The sequence below is a fragment of the Pinus tabuliformis genome, chromosome 5_1, assembly GCF_031772625.1.
Source record: "Pinus tabuliformis cultivar Carrire ecotype Pingquan chromosome 5_1, CPIR1, whole genome shotgun sequence".
Lineage (NCBI taxonomy): Eukaryota > Viridiplantae > Streptophyta > Pinopsida > Pinales > Pinaceae > Pinus > Pinus tabuliformis.
Genome location: NC_142305.1, coordinates 242,146,903 through 242,167,420, shown reverse-complemented (window position 1 = coordinate 242,167,420; position 20,518 = coordinate 242,146,903). Strand labels below are relative to the sequence as shown.

The 20,518-nt window shown below is 37.3% G+C and overlaps 1 protein-coding gene across 1 annotated transcript in view; it reads left to right on the top strand.

The window, feature by feature from the left end:
* The first annotated feature begins 4,748 nt into the window (after positions 1 to 4,748).
* LOC149164312 (Chaperone DnaJ-domain superfamily protein) overlaps positions 4,749 to 20,518 on the top strand; it is a 147,233-nt gene continuing 131,463 nt past the window's right edge. Inside the window, exons 1-2 of the mRNA XM_089432039.1 lie at positions 4,749 to 5,162; positions 7,128 to 7,204. Coding sequence (XP_089288165.1) covers positions 4,916 to 5,162; positions 7,128 to 7,204 — 324 coding nt within the window. The 5' untranslated portion in view covers positions 4,749 to 4,915. The remainder of the gene's footprint in view (positions 5,163 to 7,127; positions 7,205 to 20,518) is intronic.

Sequence of the window (20,518 nt, the reverse complement as noted above, 5' to 3'; positions counted from 1 at the left end):
CATGACAATTTTATCTTCTCCAATTTGTAAATATTTTATTTTCAAGAAATAATCAAGTCTGTTACGTAATAATTAGGGCAACTAGGCCATTAACACACTCACTCAACTAAACATCTTAGACAGCTGTAGCACTTTAGGAGATTTTGTAACTGTTTTTGTTTGGACTCTCCCTATAAAAGGGAAGAGGAACTTAGTAGTAAGGGTTCAATTTTCTATTCAAGATGCTGTAATTTTCTGCAAGTTTGGCAAGTTCTGAAGCTTTATGAGATGTATATTATTCTTGAAGATCAATGGAGAAGTTTTGGTGATTCCTAGCACTGATATGTGGAGTACGTGATTCTATCTTAGTTTATCATTTTCATATGTGTTTCTTTCCTCTTAGAAATTATGTAATTGTAGCTGTTGGATCTCAGTCTTGTATATCAGGTTTATATACGTCATGTCATGGCAAATGGTACCTGTATTATGTGAGACAGAAGGCCTTGAAATGCACTCCATAGTTTCTGATCTTATTCCTTTTGTCTTTTTGTAATTCTACTGGAATTCAGTGCACAAGATTATTTTATTGGCCCTCTACACTAGGTTTCTTTCTTTCATTTCCTTTTTCACCTATACTGCAACAATTAAAGAAACTCCACTCTCTCTGTGTAGGCCACCAAGACTAAACATTAAGTCTTTGGAATAAAACACTGTCGATGTATAAAATGTGATCTGCCTCCAAGTAATTGAACCAGATTTAAAACATTTTACATTTAACTCTTAGCAAAATTGATTTATCTTCAAGAGACACTAAGATGTCCTAGGCATTAACCTTTTTCTCAATTGGAAGGTTGTCTCCATGAGCAACAATAAACTAGAAAACAATTTTGCAAAAATAATCCTAAAAAACATAAACATCATTTTAAATAAAATTGTGATTATTCTTCCATTTAATATTTAAAAAAAATATTGAGAGTCGTATATGTTAATCAACCTTAAAACTAGTATAGTTGTGAGTACAGTTCCGAATAAGGTTGGTGTTGGGTATCATATGTTTTTCATATTAAAACTATTAAAAAAAATATTTACAAAAACTAGTATAGTTGTGAGTACAATTTCGAGTTAAGTTGATGGTGCAGGGATGAGATGTTGTAATTATTTTCATATTAAAAATTACTAAAATAAATGTTTACATGAATCATTTCGTTTGGTGACTACCAAAAGAATATTTTCACATATATTATGACATGAATTTAGATTTATTATTATTATTATTATTATATATATAAAAGGTTTATATTATATATATTAGGCAAAAATTATATATTTATATTTATTTATTTATTTACATATAACCTAAAAATAAAAATAATTATTTTTATTTTTATAATATTGAATTAAAATTATTTAATTTATGATAATTTTTAATATAGTATTTATTTATTTTTATTAATTTTTGAAAGTATTTGAAATGGTAACTTTTTTTACAATTTTTTTTTAATAATATATTTATTAGATATCATTTTTGGGATTCAACTGCGTTAAGTAAGTCATTTATCTATGACCATTTCTAATATAATGCACTGCAAAAAACCCCAATACTTAATTCAAGAGAGTGAAGGGAGCTCTACTTGAATAGTACAGGAGGCACAATACTTGCTAAGGTTTTGCAAATGAGGTAGCAAGCTAAGTGGGCTTGATTGTGGGAAAACTCCACAGTTAAGCGCGCTTGAGCCAGAGGCGATTTAGGATGGGTGACCTCCCGGGAAGTCTTGGTTTCCAGGTGCAAGCCTCGGAAGTTATGTGATTTATTTCATTAGTTTCAATCCCACTTCTTCACCTTTGTGAGCATCACCCGATGCAATGAATGCTAAGTGGACTATTAAAAAAATCATGAGAAATTAGTCAGTTACGACTACCTCTCATGGAAATGGTTATAGATGAATGACTTACTTAACGTAGTTGAATCCCAAAAAATGATATCTAATATAATGCACTATGAAAAACCCCTAATACTTAATTCAAAAGAGTGAAGGGAACTCTACTTAAATGGTTCATGAGGCATAATACTTGCTAAGGTTTTGCAAATGGGGTAGCAAGCTAAGTGGGCTTGATTGTGGGGAAAACTCCACAGTTAAGCGCGCTTAAGCCAGAGGCAATCTGGGATGGGTGACCTTCCAGGAAGTCTTGGTTACCGGGTGCAAGCCCCGGAAGAGATGGGTGACCTCCCAGGAAGTCCTGGTTACTGGATGCAAGCCCCGGAAGTGATGATTGCCGCTATGTGATTTATTTCACTAGTTTCAATCCCTCTTCTTCACCCTTGTGAGCATCACCCGATGCAATGAGTGCTAAGTGGGCTATTAAAAAAATCATGAGAAATTAGTCACTTATGACTACCTCTCATGGAAATGGTCATAGATGAATGACTTACTTAACACAATTGAATCCCAAAAATTGATATCTAATATAATGCACTGCGAAAAACCCCCAATACTTAATATATTTATTTACTATGGATTTAGGCTAGTTCAATTGTCCCTTTTAAATAGATTATATTCCACATGAATACCATGGGTCAATACCATGAACCATTTCTTTTTCTTTTTTAATAGTAGGTTCTTCGCCCAAAATTCCTACACTTTCTCTTTTTAATACATAAAATAATTCAAGATGGATCTAGGCTGGGTTAATTCCCCCCTTTAAATAGACTATATTCCACATGAATACCATGAGTCAATACTATGGGCCATTTTTATTTATTATTCTTATTCTTATTTTATTTTGTTATTTTTATTTTATTTTGACAAAGTTAAAATGTTTTTTGTGTGTTAAACATTACATTACAACATCTCTTCCAAATTGGGTTGGAGAGCGCCTGATCCATTTTTATTTTATTATTACATTAATGTTTTTATTTTATTTATGTAATGTGACTTAGTCAAAATGTTGAACACTACATTACAACATGTCTACCATATTGGACTTAGTGCAAAAATCCTACACTTCATTTTTTTTATACATAAAATAATTTTTTTTTTAAATACATATATATATTTTTAGTTATAAAAATATTTTTTGAATTTTAAAGTTTTTTATATTTAAAAACTTTTCCTTAAAACTATAATTTTTTTTTTATTAATAAATTTTAAATTATTTAAAAAAAATAGAAGATTAGATTAAAAAACATAGTAAATAAATATGCTTATGTGATTCATGATATGATGCTTAGATTTTCCGGAGAAATCACACAAAGAACAAAGGGTCCACGCGTTTCGAACCTAGATCTAGGTTCATCATTAGGACACACTTTTTTTTTGGGTAGGTAAACACCCACGGGGGATTTGAACCAATGACCTATCATAGGGAGTGCCTTAACAGTGCATCCATTCACCTCAATTCAAAGCCCCATGGACTAGGACACATAAATTATTTAAATAATATAATTTAGATTAATTAAATTAAAAAAAAACTCTCCTATAATTAAGAATTAAATTATAATAATTTTTATCATATTAAAAAAAAACTTTTAAATCATATATTTACTTTAATGATTTTTAGTGAATTTTATAAATTTGATCATCGTTTAGAGAGGATATCTCTTGTGTAGAGATGTTTTAATATTTAATATTTTGACTCAATAAAAAAATAAAACAAAATAAAAATAAAATAAATACAATAATAAATAAAATAAAGACAATTGTGTAGTAAAAATTTTAGATCTAAGAATTTTGTGATCTATAATGTAGATATATGTCTTTAGGATTAATCACATTATTATGATTTGGTCAACTTTTTGAACCAACTAATGTGGTTCATCCTCAAGACAAGGTGAGAAATCAATTGATGTGTATGAATAAGCATGGATGCATGAGTTACAACTAATTTTTAACGACTAACTCTAGGCAATGATGCATCCATGCTATATCAATTGATTTCTCACCTTGACCTGAGAATGAACCACATTAGTTGGTTCGAAATCTTAATAATGTGATTAATTCGAAAAACATATATCTATAGTAAAGATGCTGTAAGTTTTTATTTAATATTTTCGCAATCTATTTCATTCACCTTGTTCTGAGGATGAACCACATTAGTGCACATTAGTTGGTTCAAAACCTCGACCAAATCCTAATAATGTGATTAATCCGAAAAACATATATCTATAATATAGATGTTGTAAAGTTTTATTTAATATTTTTGTAATCTAATTCATTCACCTTGTCCTAAGAATGAACCACATTAGTCCACATTAATTGGTTTGAAACCTCCACCAAATCCTAAAAATGTGATTAATCCGAAAAACATACATCTATAATAAAGATGTTGTAAAGTTTTATTTAATATTTTAGTAGCCTAATTTTTTTTTATAATATTCTTTTTAATGTGATTTATTTATAAATTAATGATTTCACCCACCTAAATCCATGATATGATTTATTTATAAGTTAATGATTTCACCAATCGAATCCATGATATGATATATTTCTCAACTTTAAAAAATCCATGATATGATTTATTTATAAGTTAATGATTTCACCAATCAGAATCCATGATATGATATATTTCTCAACTTTAAAAAAATGAAATTTAAATAAATATAAAGTTAAAATTAAACGTTAAGAAAGAGAAAATCTAAATGATATGGAGTTAAAATAAATTGATATGTGAAAAGCAAAAAACCCAAAACCTCTTAACCGTCCATCTCATTTAATAATTTTAATTTAAAATCCAAGAAAGTTATAAGCAGCCCAAACCATCTGTGCACTTGTTTTCATAAAAGCCACCACCAAACTGAAATCCGGTTTTGAGAAGAGAAGAATGGGATTAAGGTCAAATGAGCCTAAACATGATATGTAAATCAAACCGTCACATTGCCCTCTGTAGGCTATTTTTCTTTAATCCGGGAAGTGTGGTGCTCTTGTTTTAGAGGCCACCAATGGCTGCTTTAAGGGCAGTTTGTCGTCCCTTCTTGGTTTCCTCATTCATTTGTTGCAGCTGGCGAACGTCTTTCAATTATGGGCGTACTACCAATTTCAGGTCTAATTATGTGTTTCCCAGGGGGTATCTGAACAGTACAGGGATTGATTTGGGTCCTCGTTCAAATGGTAGGAGAGTGTATGGTAGGAAAATGTTTACTAGGGCCTCCGCCTGGAAGTCTGGGCGATCTCCCTATGAATCTCTGGGTAAGTTCTCGTCACAGGATATGGATTCAATTCAGACATTGTCCAAAGTTAATTTCAATGCCCACCAGTTCAGTTTAGGCATTGTTCCTGTTAATTGTATTGAGCATGAATTCAATTTGGGCATTTCCCCTGTTAATTGTATGGCCCATGAATTCATCTTCGACTTTGAGCATTTCCCACAGCTTTGCTTTAGTTCTAAAGCCTATGAATTTAATCTGGGCACTGGTTATGAGTCATGACAATTAACAGAAGAATGAACAGTTGTAATTGAGGTCCCTATATGATGTGAAGCCTCAGTTTCCTTTGTTGTATATTCGCATCTTGTACGTTGAAGTTAGGATTCCTCAATATTGAGCTTGTCACTCTAGGTTGGAAATACCCAGTATTTTGATTTGAGTTGGTAAAACACATCTTTCAAACTTAACTCCATGTTTACTAGGCATCCATGTCTTGATTATGGTTCCTTTGGGAGGCCGACACCAATCACTTAGAGATTTTTGATATTTATAGTTCTATTTATGATTTTGCTCATAGTGGTTCTGGTGACTCCAAGCTCTCTCCGAATCATGCTCTCCAAAAAAATCAAACAAAACTGCATGATGGACACGGACTGTTGAACATAAAAAAGTTAAAATCCATTAGTCTGGCTCTGCGTCACTATCCGAATTATGCTATCCAAAAGGATCAAACAAAACTGCATGAGGGGAGAGGGAGGGTTAAACATAAAACCCAATTGGTTTGCCTCTGTGTGCTTTGAAGAGAGAGCAGGGTCTCCTCATATGTGCGTTAACTCATGAGTCATTGGTTGGAAAAAGTCATTCCAGCTGTAAACTGTCACAGACTTTTGAAAAAAAATAAAATGCGGTGGGGGTGTTTGGTTAAGTAATTTCATGCTCATTAGGTATCCATGTTCAGACTATGGTTTGGGAAGCCCACACCTATCACTCACATATTTTTGATTATTTTGGTTTTCTCCATTTATGATGATTTCGCTTATAGTGGTTTTGGTGACCCCAAACACTCTCTGAATCATTCTCCCCAAAAGTATCCAACAAAACTGCATGAGGGGAGATGGGTGTTGAATGTAAACCCCATTAGTTTGTCTCTGTGTGCTTTGAAGGGAGCGTTGGCTCATTGGTTGGCAAAAGCAAGTCCAACTTTTAACCCTCACAGACATCCAAAAAAGGAAAAGGAAAAAAAAACACAAAGAAATATGTGGTTTGTGGCATTGGGCTATAGCTCATATGTGCACCAAATGTCTCCTCAGTTTTGAAATAGTGAGGACTCGTGCCTAGTTTTTGTAGAGGAGAAAGTGGGGCACATTAATTGGTGTGTATAAACAAATGGGAAGGCAGTACAATGGCAAGAGTAGGGTGCAAGAATCCATGCCCACGCAGCTCCCACATTCCACATCTATGCTTGGGAATGGAAAAATTACTTTCTTTTGGCCAGGTAGATGAGTGTTATGGCTTTCGACTGGCCTTGACACAATGCCACAGTGATTTTGTTTTGGTCACTTGCAAGTATTTTGAAATTCTATTTCTCTAAATGCTCATCTTTCCATATGATTCATAAGTAGAGTGTAGGGTTTGTAATTTTGTACCTTCTTCAATAAGATTTGAAAATTTGTCTACTTGGTGAAGTTGGGGACATAAGAGAACCCTTCGAATATCTCCTTTGTTTATTTTTTTTTTTTTTTAATCCTGACTGATTCTCATGCCATGCAGGGACTGACAGAGAGAAGGGAATATTTGTTTTTCCTTGATGAAGACCAAACGTTTAACACTATTAAATGCAGTCTCTACTAATCTATTTATTTTTTCTGTTTTAATTGTGCCAATGTGCTGAGCAATGTATGTGTTTGTGTTGTGTGTAGGAAAGACAGAGAGAGGGAAGGCCGAGGGAGAGGGAGAGGGAGAGAGAGGTCTTTAATCTAAAATTATGATATCTTTGTGGCATTGGCAGAACTGGATAGAGATGTCGGTGAAGAGGAAATTAAATCTGCTCATAGACGTTTAGCCAAACGGTATCATCCCGATGTTATGCATTTTTTTTTCAGTTGTCAACTACTGAGGAGCTCAATAATATGCATTTAAGTTGGTCAGTCTATCTATTATTTGTTCTTTGATGTTTGAATCTACAAGTTCATCTTCCAAATTTCTATGTAGTGATAAATTGACATAATATCACCAGAGTGAAGTAGTAAGCAGCTGCAGGTATTTGGTGATTACTTATGCTCTAAAAGAACTGAAATTTGTTGTGTTGCATTGCATATCTCTTTAAATAACCAATGCTCTTGGATTCTTAGTAAAGGCACCCACCACAAATTTTATGATTGCCAAGAAAGGCACAGTAAATTCCTTATTTTAACAAGTTTTGCCTAAAGCACTCTTAGAACAATAAAAGATAGTCCTTCATGTGGTCACTAGTCAGTGAATCTGCTTTGTAATCCCAAACTATAATCTCTGGAATTTCCCTCAGAAAACAGTGGCAAGCTGGCTTGGGCTGTCATGCACTGATCTATTTCATGGACCATAGAAGTGAAATTTCATGTTGTAGGCCCTGCACCCTGTGTGCCCTACTTATATACTGAAAATTCACAAATAATTTTTGGTTCTTCAATTCGTTTCACCCACTAAATTTTATCTACTTGGTTTGCTTACAAATCCATGTTGTTTGCTGCTGAACGATTCGGTATGGCTTGCTGAGAAGCCAACCCAGAGAATGCATACATCAGGCTGAAACCTATCTGGTAATGATGCGGCCAAGCTCATTCCCAGCACATGATTCCCAAGGCACTTCCGGATTCTTCCTTGTAAGAGTTCAGTTATGCGTTATTGTCACAAGCATACAGCGTCCTCTCAAAGAGTGTAGGAAAGAAAGCTTGTGCTGTTTTGTTTTACACACGCTGAAATGCTGAAAAACTAATAAGTATGCTGAATTTATAATCTAGATTTTATTATGGTCTGTTTTGTAAACACTATATATTAGTTGAAGTTTGAACTGGTGATTACCTATTACAACTCTCTGGTCACGGTGCCCTATTTCATTTCATTGTTGATGTTATCTCTTAGAGTTTGGTGATGACAAATGTTAGCTGTTGAAGCTTGAAACTTGGCTTATGTTGTGGTTGATCACTTGATGACAGTGCTGTAAGTTATAACTACTAGATCTGTGATGTTATTTGTGTACTAAACCATTGATACTTTAATGGTTATCATTAATCTACTACAGCGATCTATTTTTTCATAGTCTATGCAACTTATTCACCATTCTGCATTCCTTTTTGAATATATATGCATTAAAATATATGAAAGTATATATTATATGAAAAATACTTTTGGAATGCTTCTCTCTTGGAGTCTTTTGGAAATTGGTGCTTTGCACTCCCGCTTCCTCTTTGCTCTCGCTTCCAACAACCATGATCCTAATACACTGCTCCAGAAAATCCTAACACCCCAATTAAACAGATTTAGTGTCAAATCTTTCATCAAATCTAGTTTTTGGTGTGTTGACTTTGTTCTAATTTCCCTATGTACTCCCATGTCAATTTCTGTAGGTTGCATACGGTTTATAAGTTTGCTTAAGGATTCCAACGGATTTTCTACATTGCTTAAATTCCAATAATGGTCAAGGCATTTTAACCCGAAGACTCAATAAGTATACTCGTACTTCCTAGGGTAAGTTTTATAAGTGTATTATTCATGAAGGTGCATTTAAACAAGCTTGAATTTGTTGCATGGTTTTCTTTAGCTTTTCATTTTCCTTTAGTCCCACTGACCTACTTTTGTGGCCATTCGTTGGACATTAATAAAATTATCTTATTTTATCTTATCAGTTCTTAATTCCCATCCAAAGTGGGGCTGTTTGCCTCAGGGATATACTCAGTTCCTAACTTCTTTTATTCACCAACTTTGTTTCAGGTTTTTATAATGGTTGGTCAAGTGACTTGGTATTTTGTCAAAATCGACAAAGCTCAAAATATAATGAACAATCTCAGGTTCTTGTAAGATATTAACAGCTAAATATAAACTCATTTCCTTGGGTGAAACACTATATTGTACAATAATATAAACAGCTCATGGACTAACAAAACACTGAAACATAATTTTACATATCAGCCCAAGCCAAATGGCTCCCTCCATAACAGTCCTTGGGGAGTTCATTCATGCATCTATGCCCTTCCAAATGATGTCCTTGTTCAGTTGTTTGCTATCTCCATTGCTTGTTGGGATTGTAAGGGTATGTTCTGTGATGTGCTTGGGTCTCAAGACCTCCTTTTTCTTATTGAGGCTCCCACAAGCCTCATGCAAGAGCCACCTACTATCAGATGTTATCTTTGGGCTTGGGTTTGGGCTTGCAGACACGGGACTGGTGATTTTGACAGCGTTAGGGGTTTTTATGGGGTAGCATGTCTTGTTCATGGCTCCCTTTAGGACATAGTCTCTATGATCATTCAAATGAGCATGCTAAATCCTTATGGGTTCAGAGAAAATTCCCCCCAGCTCAGAATATTTTCATTATGGTATGCTATTGTCCCTTAACCTCCTGGGATTTTGCACTCCACAATGAGCTAGATGGGGACCCTTTCCTTGATTTGTACTCAAATATTTCTCATTACTCCACTCATGGTGATGTCCTTCTCATGGATGATTTCAAGTTTCAATGGCCATAGCAACTCTTGTAAAAATATTGCTTTGTGATGGATCTAAGGATGCCCTTTGCCTTTAGGAGATTGATTTGGACACCATGGGCCTTCACATGATTTTAGATGATGGTATAGGGCCTCTTACAATGTATGGGAGGCACTTTCTATGGCTCGGGAAATCCTAGGACCTATTGCCCTTGAATGGTCTTCCATGCTACTTAGAGTTAGGGAGCTTTAGGTGCCTCCCCATAGTAGTGGAACAAGTGTGGTCAATTGTGTCTCGGACAACTAGGAGTTGCTCTCTCACATATGGAACTTCTTTTGTTCCCCGTTCCCCTTTGCAAACTATGCCCTCCTCCCCTCCCCATCCTCCCACTGTGTCCCTCCCCTCCCTATCCTCCCACTGTGTCCCTCCCTAGCACCCCATGCTTCACTATCCACATTGATGGGAATTATGACGACTTCGATACTTAGTTGCCTCTGTCATTTGATTTCTTCCCTTCCCTTTTTCTCAAAGCTCAAGACAACCTTAACCAAGTACAAGCTTCTCTCAAAGGCAACATGGGTGGCTGCCCTTGAATCTTACCCTTATACCACTTGCCATCACCTCCATGCACCATGAATTGTTGGTTCAATGAAGAAAGCAAACACCTTTGTAAGCATCTCTGATTTTCCTTTTGACACGACCCGCTTTTTCCCCACCCTAGGAAAACATAGCATGTCTCCTCTGTCACAAAAAAACATAAATCCTTTCTTTAACGAGGCACAAACTCCTTGCATTTCTCCGTTACTCACCAAAATGGTTAGTGCATCCTTTTCCCTTGACAAGCTACTCTCCCCCTTTATTTAGATCCTTAGTCCTTGTTCTCCATGTGACATCCCTTTATGATGTTCCTGGATAGTTTGGAGTGTTGAGAAATTAATATGCTTGTAGATTAGGGTTGGTTCCTCTTACTTGATAATTACTTGTGAGTATTTGTTGGCTTTTATTACTTTATTATGTCTTTTTCATCAAGCAATTACCAAAACATAAAATGCACGAAGATGACAAGAAAGAAGGAACACAAGATGTAGGCTCCAAGCCAGGGCAAAACCCCATAAGGGGAAACCCAAACAACTTCTTCTTATAGAATTAGGTCAAAGTGAGACATCCAAGACCCAAGACCAATACCTCCACAAGAAACCAAGTCAACCCTCTAGCTAAACCAAGTCAACAAGAATCACAATTGATCAAACCTCTTTAGGACAAAAATTTCGGACCTGCAACTTCGCAGAACAGAGTTGCCCCAACGCCTTTGCATAACAGAGTTACCCCACCACCTTCGCAGAAACAAAATTTCGGCCTGTAATTCACAGAGTAACCCCAACAACTTCACACGTATAGACAAAGACAAGCAAAAATTTGAATTCTTCTTCTTTCCTTGGATTTCTCTCTCTTCCTTGGCCTTCACACTTCTTCTTTTTTCTTGTTAAGAGATTGAACTTGTGAGTGAGTGAGCAAATGAGGTCGAAGTCTCTTCCTTTTATAGCCATCTAGGAGGTCGAATAGGGCCTCTTCAAGGCCGACTTGACAAGGCAGGGCCGACTTGGTCTTGTGGGACAAAATGACTCTTTTTGACTCAAAATAATATTTTTCCTTTTGTTACAAAATGTCCAAATGGGACTTTGACACATGATAAAATTTCTTCTTGACTCAATAAACCCTAGAAGCATGAAGAACATGCTTTGACTAGAAAAATAATAATAATAATAAAATTCTTTTTCTTCTTTTTGCTTTTTACAAGAAATACATATTGATACAAGTACAAAGATAATTATGAAGACCGAACCTAGTTACAATTTTCAACACTCCCTCTTAACTAGGGAGGTATTCATAATTACACAACGAGATACAAGGATACTCAAATTGAAATATTCTCATAAGAAGAGTTTGGATTGATAAGCCATCATCAAGCATCAACATCATAACCAACATTGTCAATTTGCAATATAGCAAGGCCTTGACTAACAAGCTCTAACTCTCCACTAGATTAGAGCACAATGTTGGGAGGCATGCACTTAGACACCAACACCACAACCTCTCAAGGAACATACCCCATCCAGATGTTCACCAGGTATGTCCTTATATGACTATTCTTATCTTGGATTCCCAATCCTTAAAGAATATCAACCCTCTTCAACTACTCTTATCTTGGATGACCTACCTCATCTTCAAAGGGTCTCGGTCCTCGGGACTACTTCTATCATGGATTCCCAATCCTCAAGAAGTATTGGTCCCTGATGCTTATCCAATCCTCCATTCTCCCTCCCAATGCCTTCACTAGATTTACAACTATTAGTCCTGGCCTAGTGCATGACACATGGAGAATATGATGTCCCTCATCACTCTCTCTCAACCAGGGAGAAGATATCTACAAGTCCAAGCTTGTCTCTCAAGCACTCAAGCTTCTTATTAGAAAGAAACTTCGTTAATATATTAGCTGCCTGTTCGTCTGTGGAGATGTACTATAGCTTCATGATCCCATCCTGCACCAAGCTTCGAATATAATGATACTTATTATTGATATGCTTTGTCCTAGCATATAAAACTGGGTCTTCTGTCAACCTTATACAACTCTGGCTGTCACAATGTATAATGGTAGGGTCCAATGGTCCTTCAAACAAATTTGATAACAACTTTCTAAGCTAAACAACTTCTCTACCAACTTCACTTGTTGCAATATATTTGACTTCAACACTACTTAATGCAACTAAATCTTGTTTCCTGCTCATCCATGAGATCATAGAAGATCCCAAGCTAAAACATCCACCAGTAGTGCTCTTTCCATCTGCATCACTGCAACTCCAATTTGAATCTGTATAGCCCAATAACTGTATCTCATTACCAACTAATCAATGAATGTATTGAATTGATTTACAATGAGCAGTAAAGCTCAATAAATAATACAACTGTATTTACAGAAACAACAAGTTTCTACTAAGAAAGTAGAAACAACAAGTTTCTACTAAGAATATAGAAACATCAAGTTTCTAACAAGAAATTGCTAATTACAGTCATAGATGAGCAATAAACCCTAAAATAGCATTATTCTAATACCCTCCCTTAATGCTCAATCCATTTACAACACCTATAGACCCTCTGAAATTTACAAACTTATCAGGACCAAGAGGCTTGGTGAAGATGTTTGCTGGCTGCTCCGTTGTGGGAACATATAGCAACTGAATGGATCCGTCTTCAACAAGCTGTCGAATGTAGTGACAATGAGTTTCCACATGCTTTGTTCGTTCATGGAAGACTGGATTCTTGGTGAGTTTGAGCACTTCCTGATTATCATAGAACAAGGGAGTAGGACCTGCTTGGGAAACATGCGTATCCGCAAGCATACGTCGAAGCCAAACTGGCTCGCAAGATGCCTTAACTGCTCCCCGATATTCTGCTTCTGTCGAGGAGAGTGCCACTGCCTGCTGCTTCTTACTAGCCCATGTGACAGCGCCGGATCCAGACTAAACACATACCCAGCTGTAGATTTACGGTCATCAACCAAACCAGCCCACTCTGAATCTGTGTAACCACTGAGTGTAGGATCTGAACTCCGAGTGTACAGAAGTCCATAATTAGGAGTGCCTCTTACATAACGCAGCACACGCTTTGCAACTATCCAATGATCAACCTTAGGAGCTGACATGAAGCGTGAAATGTAGCTCACTGCAAAACTGATATCAGGTCGAGTGGCAGTAAGGTAGATGACGCTGCCCACTAACTACCTGAATAAAGTTTCATCCACAAGTGGTGAGGATGACTGAGCTGAAAGTTTCAGCCCTGGTTCCATAGGAGTCGTGGTAGGTTTGCAATCCTGCATTCTGAACCTGTCCACAAGATTTCTAGCATACTTGGACTGAGAGAGAAAGATGTTGTTCTCAGTTTGCAGACTTCCACCCCTAAACAGTAATGAAGAAGTCCCAAATTTGTCATGTCAAAAGTGCTGCACAAATCCTGTTTGATCCCATGGATAAATGTGCTGAACTGCCAGTGATGATAAGATCATCCACATAGACAACCACAAACAGAATATCATCACCAGTATGTTTGATATACAGGTTTGCATCAGATGGACTTCGCTGAAAACCATGATCTATTAGATACTTATCAATTTTCGTGTACCAATCCCGAGGGGCTTGTTTCAGACCATAGAGTGCTTTGACTAATCTACAAACTTTCTGTTCTTGACCGGCAACCTTGAAACCTGAAGGCTGCGTCATATAGACTTCTTCCTGTAAGTCACCATTCAGAAAAGCACTCTTTACATCCATCTGATGAACTTTCCAGCTGAACTGGGCTGCTAAGGCAAGGACAAGTCGTATGGTACTCATCTTGGTTGTAGGAGCAAAGGTCTCCTCATAGTCTATGCCTTCCTTCTGTGAGAATCCTCGAGCAACAAGGCGAGCCTTATACTTGTCGAGGGTCCCGTCAGCTTTGTATTTTACTTTATACACCCATTTGCAGCTAATGGGCTTCTTCCCTGTAGGAAGATTAGAAAGGGTCCAAGTGTGATTCTTCTGAAGACTCTGGAATTCTGCTTCCATAGCCTGTTCCCACTCAGGTATACCCTTAGCCTCTGAATAGGTTTGAGGCTCAAAAACACTGTGTAAGTTAGCCATAAGAGCAAAATTTACTGTAGGCTGGTGTTTGCTCTTATTTCGGGAAGTTCTACCTTCAAGGAGCTCATTATCCCGAAGATCACCAATAGTTTTAGCCCACCATTTAGGCCGGAGAGTAGAAGAACCAATATCAGGAGTGGGTGGAGGAGGCTCAGGAACAACAGGAGCAACAAGAGGAGGATTATTTTCCGGAGGAAGCTCAGGTAGTGCATCATCAAATATTGATGCTGCATCATCCCTCCCATCAGGTGGACCTAACAAAAGAAGAACACTGTGAGGCTGATCCTCAGAACACTGCTCAGAAGTAGGAGACTGAAAGAATCCTCTGTCTTCATCAAACACTACATCCCGACTGAAGCTAAGACGACCAATGTTTATATCTATCAGCCTATAGGCCTTGTGGTGGTCACTGTACCCTGTCATCATGAGTTTCTGGCTTTTGGAATCCAGCTTAGAGCGCTTAGCAGCTGGAATCCAAACATATGCAACCGAGCCAAACACTTTGAGGTGACTTATTTGAGGCTTACGGCCAGACCAAACCTCTTTTGGAGTCTTCCCCTTAACAGCCTGAGTAGGTGATCGGTTAAGAAGATAGACAACAGTAAACACTGCTTCAGTCCAAAATTTGTTCGGAACACTCCTGTGTTGTAACATGGAACGAGCCATTTCAACAACTGTACGGTTGCAACGTTCGACAACACTGTTCTGCTGAGAAGTGTAGGGTGTGGTTAACTGGCGTTTGATGCCATGGGTATCACAGAAGTTGGAGAAAGCAGAAGAACAAAATTCCCCCTCGTTATCTGTCCTAAGAGTTATGATATTAAGTATGGGGGTTTACGCAGTGCATTATATTAGATATCATTTTTGGGATTCAACTGCGTTAAGTAAGTCATTCACGTATGACCATTTCCATGAGAGGTAGTCGTAACTGACTAATTTCTCATGATTTTTGAATAGTTCACTTAGCACTCATTGCATCGGGTGATGCTCACAGGGGTGAAGAAGTGGGATTGAAACTAGTGAAATGAATCACATAGCATCAATCATCACTTCCGGGGCTTGCACCCGGTAACCAGGACTTCCCAGGAGGTCACCCATCCCAGAACTCCTCTGGCTCAAGCGCGCTTAACTGTGGAGTTTTTCCCACAATCAAGCCCACTTAGCTTGCTACCCCATTTGCAAAACCTTAGCAAGTATTGTGCCTCACGAACCATTCAAGTAGAGATCCCTTGACTCTTTTTGAATTTAAGTATGGGGGTTTACGCAGTGCATTATATTAGATATCATTTTTGGGATTCAACTGCGTTAAGTAAGTCATTCACGTATGACCATTTCCATGAGAGGTAGTCGTAACTGACTAATTTCTCATGATTTTTGAATAGTTCACTTAGCACTCATTGCATCGGGTGATGCTCACAGGGGTGAAGAAGTGGGATTGAAACTAGTGAAATGAATCACATAGCATCAATCATCACTTCCGGGGCTTGCACCCGGTAACCAAGACTTCCCAGGAGGTCACCCATCCCAGAACTCCTCTGGCTCAAGCGCGCTTAACTGTGGAGTTTTTCCCACAATCAAGCCCACTTAGCTTGCTACCCCATTTGCAAAACCTTAGCAAGTATTGTGCCTCATGAACCATTCAAGTAGAAATCCCTTGACTCTTTTTGAATTTAAGTATGGGGGTTTAGTAAAGCTCGGTGTTTTTCAGTTTTAGGGAGTCAGGAGAAAAACATAAGTAAACTCCACAGTGTTCTTTTTCGTAAATTTAGTCCCTCGAGCCTGAAAAAGGATAAAATAATGCAGGATAGAATTCTATTGACCATGATTAGTCAACGTATACATTTTTCATAAATAGTCTGGTTTAGTCCGTAAAAGCGGTAAACTTATATTGAATAGACGGTTGTTCATTTACGTTTACAAGTTCGAGCAATCAAGTGCTCGACAATCTTTTCATGTTTTGAGAGTCTGAAAAGGGCATAAAAGAGGACTTTATGGTTCCACTTTTTCATAAGTTTTAATGAGTTCGAAAAAGTGTTAAAAATATACTCATCTTACTAACTTTCAATTTAATTCATGAGAAGGAAAAGGCAGAAAGAACTCGACATTTTCATGTACGTTTTACGAGCATGAAAAGATAGCAAAAGATACTCGGGATTTTCATGAATTTAACGAGTCTTGAAAATAATAACCAAAATGGACTCGAGATAGGTTTCATTTTTGCACAAGCTTGAAACAAAGAAAACTGTGTTTGAGAGTGGTTTCATTTTTACACAAGCTTGAAACAGAGAAGACTGTGCTTGAAAGTGGTTTTCATGCCTACGTCATTCTAACATAGGCACATGCCCCCCAAATTTTCGTTTCATTCACCTGAGTAGACTATTGGTTACTAATAGGTGGATGAAATGAAGGTTCATTTACGAGATAAGATGAAAAACTTGACTCAATTAGGGGAAATTTTGTTTCATTTTTTAATGAGGCCAATGACGAGAACCTGTCGTCGTAGGTAAGAAACCTGCCATTAAGGCATGCAGGCCCCAAGGTATTGAAGGTTTCTATATCAACTTCCTAGATAATGAGGTGAAGTCGATAGGAAGCGACCCGTTGTAGGAAAGCCTACAACATGAAACACAATGTCAAGTTTTGGAAAATAGTTTGCAAGGACTGACTTGGGGATGGCTGACACGATTGAAGGCTACAAATTGCAAGGTAATTTGAACTGAGGTTTATACTTCTCTTGAACATATTGGTGACATGACAAAATGACTTGGCAGCATTTGACTCAATGATAATACCCAAAACCAACTGAAGACTTTCAATAAGGTTTGATTAACTGTGAGACAAATGGATTCCCCAACCCGAACATATATGTGATAGAGTGTCATGTTCAAGAGCGACATACTGCCTGAAATACAAGAAACGAACTTTTCTTCTCAATTTCCCCCCACCATTACTGGCAAGTACCTCTTTATTTTTTACAAGCTTGAGGAGGATAACATATGCTTGTCTTGTAAGCTCATCCTTTGGATGAGTCCATCAAAGTATTTTTAACGAACCCTAAGAAGGAGTGGTTCAGTCTCATTATGCTTAACGAGTCCTGTACTGTTTAATTTTTATGAGTCCAGTAAAGTAACTCGATGTGGTTTTCATGTTTAAAGAGTTTGAAAAGACACAAAAAGAAAACTCATTCAGTTCTTTTACCGTAAAATTTTAACAAGCCCGAAGAAAGTAAAGCTCATTTTTTTTGAGTTTTAGGGAGTCGGGAGAAAAACATATGGAAAATCCATAGTGTTCTTTTTCGTAAATTTAGTCCCTCAAGCCCAAAAAAAGATAAAATAATGCAGGAGAAAAATCTATTGACCATGATTAGTCAACGTATACCTTTTCGTAAATACTCTGGTTCAGTTTGTAAAAGGGGAAACTTATACTGAATAGATGGTTGTTCATTTACTTTTACGAGTTCAAAAAATCAAGTCTTCAACAATCTTTTCATATTTCGCGAGTTTGAAAAGGGCTTAAAAGAGGACTCTATGGTTTCACTTTTTCGTAAGTTTTAACGAGTTCGAAAAAGTGATAAAAATATACTCATCTTACTAAATTTCAATTTAATTCACAAGAAGGAAAAGACGGAAAGAACTCGACATTTTCATGTACATTTTACGAGCATGAAAAGATAGTAAAAGACGCTCGGGATTTTCATGAGTTTAACGAGTCTTGAAAATAATAACCAAAATGGACTTGAAATAGGTTTCATTTTTACACAAGCTTGAAACAAAGTAAAACTGTGCTTGAGAGTGGTTTCATTTTTACACAAGCTTGAAACAGAGAAAACTGTGCTTGAAAGTGGTTTTCATGCCTCCATCATACTGACATAGGCACGTGCCCCAAACTTCGTTTCATTCACCTGAGTAGACTACTGGTTACTGATAGGTGGATGAAATGAAGGTTGATTCACAAGATCAGATGAAAAACTTGACTCAATTAGGGGAGGATTTGTTTCATTTTTTAACAAGGTTGACATAGTAAAGGACTATCCTAAATGATACCTATTTCATTTTTTAATGAGGTTGACATAGGAAAAGAACCATCCTCATGAGGACCTGTTTCATTTTTTAACGAGGTTGACACAACAAAAGAACTATCCTCCTCAAGCTTGTTTCACTTTTTAATGAGGTCGACACAGGGAAATAACTATCCTCATGAGACCTATTTCATTTTTTAATGAGGTTGACATAGGAAAAGAACTATCCTCATATAACCTGTTTCATTTTGTAATGAGGTCGACACAAGAAAAAACTATCCGCATGAGGACCTGTTTCATTTTTTAACGAGGTTGACACAGTAAAAGAACTATCCTCATCAGGCCTGTTTCATTTTTTAATGAGGTCGACACAGGAAAAGAACTATCCTCATGAGACCTATTTCATTTTTTAATGAGGTTGACATAGGAAAAGTGTTGGACACCTAATCCTCAATGGGTTAGTGTGGAAGCTGAATAGACAAAGTAGTCCAAGAGACCTTGGGATGTGAAACCCAACGGTCACAACAGTGTACTATAAATGTATATCATTTGTCAATAAAAAATTGTATTTGCATGTTTCATCCTTCATATTCCTTTGCTGTCCATGTGTGTTTAACATGGTATCAGAGCAGGCGAATTCTGGCCCTGCTCATATTTGAGTCACTGTTTGCTTGTGGCCTTTTGTTGTGTTTCTCTCATCAGACCTATGCGTTGACCATTAATGTTATGTAAGTCGTGAACTCTCGGTGATATTGCTGGTTGATTAATTCATGTGATGCTGTTGAATTCGTTGTATATATTTGTGCTGGCATATGTATAAATTTTGGTCCGTTGAATGAATACCACATGTGTGAGTTAAAAGTCCTGGCGCGTTGGCTCTGCCATCCCCGATATTCCTGACCTCTGAAATCTGCAGGTCTCTATTTTTGGTCTCTGGCTGACCCGTCTGTCCATAAACGTTTGCTGTTCATAAACGTCTGCCAGAAGGCGACTGTTTGCTGCTCCTCTCTGCCATATGGTATTTTTAATCATTGTCTGCACTCTGCGCTCACTGAGCTGAACATAATTGCCTGACTGCATTTTCTCTTGGCTTTATGTAACTCCTTCTGTGGCAGTGTCATATATACGTTTCTCTGACAAGTCTGCACCTCTGTCTAGACTGCGCCCTCTATCAGATGCATTTTTTAAGTGAACGCTGTGGTATGAATGCTGAACGTTATGAACGCTGTGGTGGAGTAGCTACAGGAGTAGCGTAGCAAAAGGAACAGCTTGGACAGCGCTGGCATAAACAGACTTTGGAAATGATAACGGGTGATTGAATCATGTAGATTCGGCTTCCATTGCATTGAGAGCCAGAGTTGAAGGCAGCGGGAGGCTGACCAAATACAAGTTCCAGCTTCTTATTGGATTCCTCGATGGCAACATCTACTTGGTTAACATGGCTCACGGATCTACTCCATAGCTGAACAGGCAATTGGAAGCTGCTCAAGCATCTTTTCATGTTGCCCGCAGGTCGGTTGGAATGGCCATGATGGAAGCCAGGAGGAAAACGAAGTGATAGGCGTGAGTGGGAATGAAATGGTTTCTCTCAACGCACGAATTTGTCAAGTAGTCATTCTTACGGAGAGGGGCAACATAATACCTCTATTTACACCATATAAGCAATAAATCATAGATGGTCTAGTTTTCTATAACTCATTGGTTTTAATCCAATAAACTATTAACGTTTCCGTTTTCTTACCTCGTTAAAAAAACTGCGTAAGGTTGCTGGTAGCAGGAACATCAATTGATTGTAGGAGACACCTGGGGCGAGGCAGAAGTTTTGCTGCTGAAGATTACCAATTATTGATTGGGGTTGCGTTCGACTTAGCTGACAAGGAGCTATTTTGTGTGGAGGAGCAAAGTGTATTTGATCAGATTTATTCTCTTGTCAAGGGCTTCTCGTGCCTTGAACCTGCAGCGAAAGGAAATCTCATCGAAATTCTTAGACCAAATTTTAGTGTTCTCCTCCCGAACATCACATCGCTGTCG